Source organism: Rhododendron vialii, chromosome 13a (assembly GCF_030253575.1).
Source record: "Rhododendron vialii isolate Sample 1 chromosome 13a, ASM3025357v1".
NCBI lineage: Eukaryota > Viridiplantae > Streptophyta > Magnoliopsida > Ericales > Ericaceae > Rhododendron > Rhododendron vialii.
This window is the reverse complement of record NC_080569.1, coordinates 799,948-811,437: the sequence shown is the minus strand read 5'-3', so window position 1 is coordinate 811,437 and position 11,490 is coordinate 799,948. Positions and strand designations below refer to the sequence as shown.

Below are 11,490 nucleotides of genomic sequence, written 5' to 3'. Positions count from 1 at the left end.
ATCTCAGGCTTCGGATTGTTTCAATTCTGTTTAAACATAAACGAACGCTAAATAGGCTTCTAGATTGATTTATAAACTACATATGGTTGTTCGTGTAAGCCCTTGTTCGGTTGTGGGTTTGGAAAAAAATTTCCAAATCCAAATCCACTCATTATCTATATATATTTCAATCATTACTTTCATTTCTCTCTTCACTCATTACCCATATATCTAATATTAATCTCATTTATTTCTCTACTTATTACACATATCCTCAATTATTATCTTATTTTCTCTCCTCATTCATTACTCAAAAACCAAATCCAAAAATTTTCCAAACCCATGACCGAATAAGGCAAGCAATGCTTTGTTTTCTAGGATAGGAAACAAATAGGAGTAATTAGACTTTGACTTTTAGATATATAGATAGATGTTCATTACGGGACTCGAGGTCGCTAATCCCCTGATCAATTTTGTCAAGGCTAGTTTTGTTTTGCCTTTGTTCTAGGACTAGGATTACAATATCGATCAACATCTCGAAAGGCTTGACCCTGGTCCTCTCTCTACAGTCTCCTCCTATCAAATGCTCACTTCAAGGGTGAGTTTTTTTTTCTTTAATTACTGCATAGAATCAGAAATTGGCAACATTGTGGTTGTCAAACATTAGTGGAAATTTAAAGTCAGTAGAAATTGAATCATATGATTCATGGTAATAGTAAAACAAACTAGAAAAATTTAAACAGGATTTTAGGGTTGGGCATCTCTTGATCTTTGGTGGTTTGCTGTGTACCATGCATCATCTTGTCAGTCCTCAGGAGCTCATTGTAGCCAGTTTTGATTAATAGGCGTTTTAAACTATATATGTACAAAAATTTAGGAGTTAAGTTAGGGAAATGAGTATGAAAAAAAGTAGCTCCCGAACACCTCTTTAATTTTTTACATGTCAGACAGTGGAGGCGCCTAAAACAAGGAGTGATAAATGAGTCAAGTTGGTGGTTGATTAAGCTCAAATTGAACACTTAACGAGCTTCAAAAATATTTTTGAGCTTAACTTTTTTATGAGATGAGATGATTTTGTAATTAATGACTTCAGCATCCCCCTACGACCGACGATGAGGGTAATGACTTTGGGCATGGCCAGCTCCCATATTCTGACGAGCAATGTTTACAAGGCCCGGGAATGAATTCCCTGCCGTATGGATGACCAGCAAGTATTAGCGATTCCGGCTTCATGCAGGCGTACGTTGCATCCTGCAATCCGAACGAGGACGGCTAGTTTTTTGAGTTAAACCCTCGCCGAATCGTGACCCTCTGTCACAACCTTTGTAGCATGTGTGTAGAGCTTTAATCTAGTCAAACACGAACATTTCGAGTAGTTCGAATTTTTCATACATTATCAGTTGAACGAGTTAATTAAGTAGCATCTTCTTCAACCTTAGTTTGAAATCTTAACGAGTTTCAAAAAAATGTACAAACTTGATTTGTACATTTAATAAGCCAATCTTAAACAAATTTCTATTACAAATAAATATGAGCTTTCATGAATAGGTTACATTAATATTGTAAGGTTTTCAATTGATTCCATGCATGCCCTACTTCCCCTACTTTGAAACTTCCCCCAAAAAAAATACTCAATGGAAAAGTAGAATCGAGTGCTGAGACCACCATCATGGCGCAGCGTTCCAGCGGAAGTACTGGGGCGAGCTGTCACCACTATTTTAGTTTGCTCCTCCTAGCCTAGGTGTACTTTACAGACACCTACATATACTACTACTCCCTCCTACTTCGTTGGATAATCTGGAAATAAATACTACTGAGCTCCAATCACAAACCCTTACCTCAATTGTGTTGGTATTTTTCTCTTGCCCTCGCTCCGGAAGTTTATGGAAGAATCCAGACCAAGTTTCGGGTACAGCGGCGGCCAACGGCGGCTGGAGGTTGTGAGCGGGAAGAACTTCAACGCGTACCAAATGTACGCACCGAGTCAGTCCGAACCGCCTCCGGTACCGCTTCGGGTGACTCGGTTGAGTTATAGCACGGCAGCGGTGGCGACGAAGCCGTGGGGATTCACGGATGGTGAGATGAAGAGACGGAAGAGAGTAGCAAGGTATAAATCGTATGCCATTGAAGGGAAGGTTAAGGCTTCAATCAGGAATGGGATGCGTTGGATCAAGAACAAGTGCTCTCAGATGGTCCATGGCTTCTAGTCTCTCTTCTCTTCTATAGAGAAGGAAAACAGAAATCGCGGGAATTGTTTCTTCTTCTTCTTCTTCTTCTTCTTCTTCTTCTTCTTCTTCTTTTTTGAAATTAATTTTCTTTGGTGGTTATGGTTTAACCAACCATTTTAATTGTTGCATAGCAAAAAAAATGAGCTGAAATTGTTGTTTGGTCAACAATCAGGATTGAGGGTGGGTTGGTTTGGTTTGGTTTGGGGAACGTAGGAGAGATACCTCTGTTTCCAGTTCGATTTTTTTCCGGTTGGTTTTGAGTTGGAGTTGAAATATTCATTAACTGCATGATTAATCATATGCAACCTCTCTGATTTCTTTTCAGTTGAATAAGTTCTCATCAAAGGGGGAGAAAAGTTTCTGAATATCGTACCGGCTAGAGTAAAAGTTTTCCTACCAGTACCGTAACGGTGCCAAAATGAGATGTTGACTACTGTTCGAATTTATCGGTACTTGTATTATTGTCCCACATCAAAGAATTTAGTATAATATGAGTATACATTAATTAAAAAAAATTAAAAATAGTTTGGTGTTGACCAATACCGGGAGAGAAAAATAAATTTAAAAATAATCCGGTAATGTTCGATATTGATTGTCCTGGTATTTGAGCCGAAACAAAATTATAGGTGTAGTTGCTGGTACGGTACGAGATTCAAACCTGAGGAGAAACTATTAAACTTCCCTCAGATTTAGGACTGACCCTCAAGTTTTTGCATTGTGAATAATGCGCAGACTCTGCAGGGGATAACCAATTCAACTTCCTTTTCTGTTTTTGGATTGAATGACCAAGTAAACTTGGACTGGTCACACATTCAGGAGTTGTCCCAGTGGTTCGGGCGGATGCCCAGGCTTTAGGAATACTCCGTAAGATCTGGGATTCGATTTCCAACCGTGTGAGTATCCTGAAGTAAGTAGGGGGCCGAGACTGGTGTGACAATGTCAGCTCCTCCGGAGGTTTAGATTGCACAGTCGAATTTATATAGTGGCCTGGCTGTGGGGTTGTTACTCCGTTACCAAAACAAACAAAAAAACTTGGACCGGTCCTTTTGGCATGTTTATAGTAATAAACACAGGAAAATTTTGTTTGATGCTCATATGAGCATGAGTGAATCTAAACATGATTAATTAGCGTGTTTGAGTAACATGAAAATTTGTGACGGTGGAAGTAGTATTACACCGACAGTCCGACACGATTACTAGTAGTTGCTAAATTGCTAGGTGAGGGGCAAGAATTTCAATGGGGCTTTTGAAGTCGAGAAGGTGCCCCAAAGTGAAATTATACTATAGTTCGGGAGTGTATAATTATCTAGGAAAATTTCATATTAACACCTCACCTTTCACACAAATTACACATAGATACTTGACCTTCACAAAATATCACATAAACACCTGATGTATTAAACAACTCATCAATTAAACCCCTACCGGCAATCTCCGTCCAAAAAACAAACGGAAAACATGTTTTTCTCTTCAATTTTGCTACCCCCACCGACTTTTTGTCACAGATTTTGCACATTTTTTTGTGGGGCCCATTTTTTGGGTCCCACACATATTATCCGATCCATTGATTATGTCAAAAATATTTTTTTGAGAATCCTTGCAAAAAATCAGCTCCATCAGATAAATGTAAGTGTATGATCCAATCGTATAACTTTTTATTCAGAATTTCGGATTAAAATTATGCATGAAAAGTTGTAAGATTTGATCTAACACTTACATTTACTCTGTAGAGTTGATTTTTTATAGGGTCATGCAAAAAAAAATAAAGATTAATGAACGGATCAGTTCACTTTTGGCCGGGTTCCCACAAAAAAATTTGCATTACAAATCTCTTCTTCTGCGCTATTATTTTCCGTTTTTCCTTTCCCGCATAGTGTTGAGTTGTTTTTTTTCAATTTATTTTTTGCCGGAGCAACTAACACTGCCCAATGTACCCACACAAATTAGTACTATATAGATTTTTTGTGGGGCCCACTTTTGGGTCCATAAAAATGATCTGATCATTTCATTAGTTTTAAAATATTTTTTGCGTGACCTTATGAAAAAATCAGCTCAACAGGGTAAATGTAAGTGTTTAATCCAATCTTAAAACTTTTTATTCAAAATTTTAATCCAGAATTATGAATGAAAAGTTGTACGATTGAATCATACACTTACATTTATTTTATGGAGCTAAATTTTTTGCAAGATCACTTGAAAAAATATTTTGGAATTAGTGAACAGATCAGATAATTTGTATGGGACCCAAAAATGGACCCCACAAAAAATTTGTGCAAAATATGTGAAAAAAAAGTTCGTGTGGGTAGCAAAATTGGAGAGAGAAATATGTTTTCCTTTAGTTTTTGGACGGAGGTTAACGGTAGGGGTTTAATTGATGAATTTTTTAATGGGTCAGGTATTATGTGATGTTTCGTTAAGGTTAAGTGTTCATATGTGATTTGCGTGAAAGGTTAGGTGCTAATATGAAAATTTTCCTAATTACCTCCTCGTGGGGAAGTTGAGAATTCGAGCTCTACAAACATATCGATCTTTAATTGATCCCATCAATATTCAATTTGCAGTAATACATACACACATACCGATCACATATACTTTCGTAGCATTCAAATATTGTGGGTCTCACGTGTATCGGATGGCTTTATAGTCATCCGATGCACGTGAGACCTTGTCTGTGTGTAACATTTTGATATTCATCAATAGACAAAGTGGAACCATGTACGTACATAAACAAAGTAAAAAGGAAGAGAACCTTTGGTGGTTTTGTGGATCATTACTCTTCCTATATCACTTTTTCTCAAAATTTTGTTCTAGCAAAGATAATTATTCTTCCTATACATGATCTGCGAGTAAAGAACAAAACCAAGAAATGTCAAATCTCTAATTTCTCTTTACAATTATTAGGAAAATTATGAATGTTGCTCGAATGGTTGGCGAACTAATTAAGGATGTTTTCCTTTCAATAATCTTCTAAAACGAATGAGATCTTTATTTGGATTTCTATGTCCTTATCAATGTTTCTTTTTCGTTTGAACTAAGAAATAGTATATTGCAATTGTTGATCGTGTAACATTTCGAGGGGCGATAACCAAAGAAGAGAAACACCAAAAAAGGAAATTTGCGAACCAAAACTTAGGAAATCAAGATAGATAAGGTTCTGGTCATTTCCCTGGAGTCGACAAAGGATTCGGATCCATTTCCATGGTTCATTCTAATCTTGTTCTCCCTCAATGAATTTCGTTCAATCAAAGTCCAATTTTGTTCGCCCTCTCTTAATTAATGAGGGGAAATGCTACCCTCAATGTTATTGGTTGTATCCAAATGTTAGGTTTCACCATATTAACATGGTTAGTGAGTGTTCTATTTTCTTTTGCGCAGTTAAGCTCTTTTATGCTTTCCTGTTTTTTCCTTCGATGTATCCTTTTTGAGTTATATAAAATGTTTCGTTTGCCCGGAAAAAAAAAAAACCATTAATGCCTAAGACATGTTGGCTCACGTTTTTTTATTATCGACTTTCTGTTTCTTTATTGCTGTAGGTGGTGAATGGGATCGAATTAAAATGTTAAAGCCACCTTGCAATGAAACATTAGTTTAATCTCCAAGACGAATAATTCCTAAAAAAAGACAAATAATTGTCAAATAAACTAAATACAAAAAAGAACTATCAGGAACAATTTCATAATCTCTTTCATCTTTGTTCCATAACAGAATATACTCAAAAAAAGACCACAAAAAAAAAAAAAAACTAAATTGAGGGAAAAAAAAAGCCCCAACAAAAAGACTAAAAAAATGCGTTTGCATAAATATTAGTACATCCGATCCAGCGCGACAGTAGAAAAATAAAAGATAATTCGAAGTTTATTGTTGAAAATAACACCAACACAACAACCCCTTTTTTTTTTTTTTCTTTCTTTCTTCGATCTTCTTCCTCCTCCTGCATCCATCCGTCCACTAAATTTTAGTTTTTCATAATAATACGTATTCATCATTACGGTCTTTGAAGAGAGCATGCATAAAAAAATGCACATCCCAATTATATGTACCCTCACTGGCCGGATTTGCTTAACGTTAGAATGAATGCATGTGCTGAAGCTTCATTTGATTGTAAAACTTGGCAATGAACTCGTCGGCCTTGGCATCGATCATTTCGTCTCCCCCGTTATTATTATTATCCGAATCCTCATCATTTTCATCGTCATCGTCGCCACTATCATCACCTTTCAATTCAAGTTCGAGAAGGTCCTTTGCCGAAGCATAACGGGATGATCTCTGGAGATTTGTTGAAGAAGCATATCGGCTCTCTGATGACTCTGATCCCTTGTCAACTTCCTGAACAATATTTGTCCCAGGGGCATCAAGAAAATTAGACCATGTATGCATCCATAAAATAATGGGCTAATTGATTAAATATGTAAAAATTCAACTAGGCTATATATACATAATGTCAAAACTGTTTAAATTTTAATGCCAGATTTGTACTATATGCATGATACAAGGCTATAACACACTGAATTTCGATATTGGTAAAAATATTTATGGCATTATCATATTCTGTTCAAATATTAATAGATTTATTGACAAAAATAGTATTGAGAGATAATTACGCATAGGTTCAATGATGTTAGTTCTTGTCATCAATTCATAGTAACATACCACAAGCCCTTGGAGATTCGGTGATGAAGCATATGATCTCATGACCCCTCCCTTATCAAGAGCCTGGAGGTTGGTGGCGGAACCATACTGACTCATGCTATCGACAGAGCTGGAGGAGGAGGAGGGCCGATCTGGTGATGACAAAGGTGTGGATATCATTTCCTCGGATTGTTTGCCAATGGATGGTGGCGGCGACTGGTTGTCCTGCAGGTGCAAGGGGCGCATTGATCCCACAAGTTTCATCAACTTGTCATTTGAGGCCACTGGTGGCTTGGATTTTCCACTTGGCCCACGGCGCACCATGAACATTGCCGCCTTTATGAAGGTGAATCCGCCTCTCTTGTTCCTCGCCTTTTCTCCTTCCGTAGGAGTTTTCTTGCCATTTGTTGCGGTGGGGGGGACGGTTGGGACTACTTTGGTAGCGATGGCTGCATCGATTGATTTATCTTCCATCAGGTGAAAAACGATGGGAGATAATGGGCCCCTTAGTTACGCTTTGATTGCCCTGCAAAATGCAGGGCGATAGAGAGAGGGTAAATTGTAAAGAGAGAATTTGATCTCTTGCAGTATTATATAGGAAGCATTTTGTTTGGTTTACGTAAATTTCTGGTTTACCAATGACAGTTTAGACGCAGAATATTCTCTGGATTTGTGAGGTTCAAATTTGATCTTAACTAACCCTCTCAAAATAGGAACAGAAAGAGAAGCAATTAGCTTGTTGAGAGTACTGGGCCGGTACTCAAATAAAGTCCAAATGACTCCGTTTGTGTCTTAATTAAAAACATTACTTTAGGCAGTGTTGTAGAGTGATTGATCGTTAGTCATGTTGTTCTTTTTTTTTATAACCGTATATTCGGGTCAGCTTGCGCATATCTCAATTAATTTCAAGACTCTAAAGTTAACGACTGAGCAAACCGTTCAATGACACCAAGATTTGAAATATTCGGCCTATCGTTAGTCATGTTTATTGACTTGCAAACGGGCATTCACGCCATTTACATGCTTTAGTTGTTTTACGACCAGGGGAGGTTGTGTACTACCCCTTTCCTTTTCAATGTATGTCACTGTACAATTTAAGTGAATGAATAGGGAGGTTAAAATGTATTAAAAATCAGAAATCCTACTGGTACCGACGGTACCCATAGGGAAAATGCACCGACGGCCACCGGACGGCCGTCTCCGGTCACCGGACGGCCGATCCGAGCCGTCCAAAAATTTTAAAAAATAAAACCGAGGGGCCCTAAATATACACGAAAAAGGGATACTCGGATCAAGTACCCTACACACCTCGGATGCCATTGATTCTCGCGTAGGGCCCCTCGGTTTTATTTTTTAAAATTTTTGGACGGCTCGGATCGGCCGTCCGGTGACCGGAGACGGCCGTCCGGTGGCCGTCGGTGCATTTTCCCTATGGGTACCGACGGTACCCATAGCAGTACTCATTAAAAATTGGTCTAATTGTAATATGTTGGGGTGGTGGTGGTGGTGGTGGTGGTAGTTACGTGGTTGCAATAAGTTTGAAAAAAATTTTTTTTTTTTTTTTTGTGGTAGCCAAACAAAGCCTTTGTTTTTTTTACATAGGGTAGTTTTGTCATTGAAATTATTAGTGGACTCGATGGATTAAGAACTTTAGAAGTGGACTAGTGAGATTAAAAACATGCTTAGTGGACCTCTCAAAAATTCTCCCTAAAATGTTCCATCCTCTTATTGGTTTATAGGTGGCTAGATTTTGTGCATCTAAAAGGTTTTTTTTTTTAAAAAGAGAGAGAGAAGGGATAAACGCTTAAACTACGCCATTTAGGGAATTAAATTCTTTCTGGATGAGGTGGAAACTCCATGGTTTCTGCCGCCCATTGTGGGCTTCATCATGCATTAGTTGTTATAATCTGAACCGTTCATCTTGTAGGGCTCGCAAAATAGTATACCCATGCAAAAAATTAGCTTCATAAGACATCAATAACTATATCAAAAATTAAATTTTAATTTATAAAACAAACGGTTATGAACAATTTAACTTAAAAAATTTGTTATAGAATCTGGCCGTCTGTTTTAAAAATCAAAAATCAACTTTTGATATAGCTATTGATGTCCAATCAGGCTAATTTTTTTGCGTGGATATGTTACTTTGTGGGTCCTACAAGATGAACGGTTCAGATTACTGCAGTAGACGCTTGGTAGGGTCCACAATGGATGGTGACGGAAAAGCCATCTTTTCCGGTTCATCCGAACAGAACTTAAACTCAATTAACCATGCTAGATGAAATCAGGTTGTTATGCCTACAAAATAGGAACCAGAGGCAAGCCGACCAGTGAGATTTGACTAGAATGTCCTTCGATGCCTAAGTCGATAAGGAACCGCACAAATGAAACAAACTCAGCCGAGCATGGAAGAGAATAGAATAGAGAGCCATCTTCCTGTTTGCTTGTTGGCACATTTGAACCCACCGGGACAAAATACTTTTTGGAAACCAAAATGTCCTCAAAAGTGAAATTAATGATTGAGATTCACTTTGATACGTGGAACCCAAACATTCAAGTGAATTTTCTCTTTTGGGGGCTATTTTCGGGGTAACTTTTCGGAGTCCTCTAGCATTGCTCTTTTGCTAATCACATTATGGCCAAAGGCCCAAAAAGCAGTGGAGCTGTATTTTTCTGTCCATAATAACAACAGCAAAAAGAAAACAACATTAATTCTAGTTGGATGCAAGCCCGGCCGGCCCCATCAGAGGATGTTTTTGAACTCAATAATGGATCGGTGGATCTCGTCACGGGAAGAGCTAGCACGGGTGATCTTACTCGGGACCATGAGGAGGGTAGATGGATTGGAGGTTTTCACCGGGAAATGAGAGCGACTTCCAGCATTATGCCGGAAATTTGGGCTCAAGCACAGCTTGGTTATCACTTATCAAGCACATATACCGGGAGGCAAACAAATGTGCGGAACAAACCAATTTTTCAGCTGGAGTTTTTCATGTTTATCCTTTCTACTCTGTTTGTTGTAGTGTTGTGCATCTTTTATTTGATCCATGAGGACTCAATATGGGTGAAAATACCTACCCCAGGATGTAAACTGTTAATTTCTTCTTAGGGTCCGTTCCGGAACGTAAAATAAGTACTTATTTTTTAAAAAGGCAATTTCAGGCTAAAAAATAATTTGTTTACGCAAATAATTTTTCTATCAATATGGATCTTGTTTAATAAATCTCATCAAGATCTTTAATATGGTGCAAAAAAAATTAAAAAATTATTTTTCATTTATATTATTTTTGAGTTTAAAAATGTGAAATAAGCTGCTTATTTTTTAAGAAGGTAGTAAGAAAATACTGTAGAAGACTTGTAGTCCAGAGAGATTATACGACTACTAATAATCAAACGGTTCTTATTTAGTAATTCTGATGGTGTTACTCTCCGCGAAATGCCAGTTGGTTTTATTCACTTACTAATTTCTCCTAATACTAAACAAAATCCGAAAACGATACATTTGACAAAATTATTTTACCTCATAAGTGTGTTTCGCTCAAACAGGGATCCAAGATTCCAACATTACGGGGCAAGTTCTTACCATATATGCCTCCACTTAAGAATGAAAACTCTTATAATTTGAGAGCGCAAGTTATTATAATTAATTTACTTATTTGTTATCTACCAAAAATTACTAGCATGTTTTATTATATTATATAGATTAAAAAAAAGAAGTTTTTTTTTGTCAAAAAAAAAAAAGTTGAGGGTGCCGTTCTCTGTCCACACTTAGATCAATCAATGTTCACATAATACATATCAAGGGCCCATATTACACGCATCTGTCCCATAAATAATAGTTCATGGTGTCACATAAAATGATAAAAAGTCACAAATATAACCTCTCTTTGTTTATCGGCATTACAAGTATAACGTTGATCCCACTGAGTTGGCCTAAGTAATCAAGACTTGAGGGCGTGTTTGATAGCCGGATTGGGGCTTGGGATGGGACTCCGAAAGTGAAGTGTAGTGCAAGAAGTGTGTTTGATTGGATTTTTATCCCATGGATTACAAATCCCATGGGAATACCAATCCACCCATTTAATGGGATTAGTCAACCCATGGGGGGGTGTTATTACGAATCCCATCCCCATGGGATTGAGCAAAATCAGTTTAAAAATCCACCTCAATCCCAATCTCAATCCTAATCCTAGCCAAAACAAACATGTTATTTACAATCCCACCTCATTCTCAATTTCAATCCCAATCCTAATTATGTGCAAAGCAAACATGAGTAAATGATTTATCCCCTCATTAATAATCCCACCTCATTCTCAATCCCAATCCTAATCCCACCTCATTACGAATCCCCCTAAAACGAAATCTGCAATCAAACACGCCCTCAGAGATTCAGGGGTTCGCTCCTATCAGGTGTTATCAACTCCTTTCAGGGTAGTTCATATAGAATTTTGCTGTGACTTTAATTGGTACCCCCGCAAGTGTGCAACGGTATTGGCTCTAGGCCTGTCAATGGACCAGATCCGATCCGAATCCGATAGATCCGGATCCGGATCCGATAAGACCCAATCCGATCCGGATCCGATAAGACTCAAATTCGATAGTGGTAATCCGGATCCGAATCCGAAAAATCCGGATCCGATCCGAAAACTTTTTT

The 11,490-nt window shown here is 37.8% G+C and overlaps 1 protein-coding gene across 1 annotated transcript; it reads right to left on the bottom strand.

The window, feature by feature from the left end:
• Positions 1-5,777: 5,777 nt before the first annotated feature.
• LOC131315030 (uncharacterized) lies at positions 5,778-7,408 on the bottom strand. Its single transcript, XM_058344078.1, has 2 exons — positions 6,858-7,408; positions 5,778-6,533 (listed from the first exon to the last, which is right to left on the bottom strand). Exons 1-2 carry the CDS (start codon positions 7,308-7,310, stop codon positions 6,273-6,275), a joined length of 714 nt encoding a protein of 237 aa, XP_058200061.1. The 5' UTR covers positions 7,311-7,408; the 3' UTR covers positions 5,778-6,272.
• Between the last annotated feature and the right edge of the window lie 4,082 nt (positions 7,409-11,490).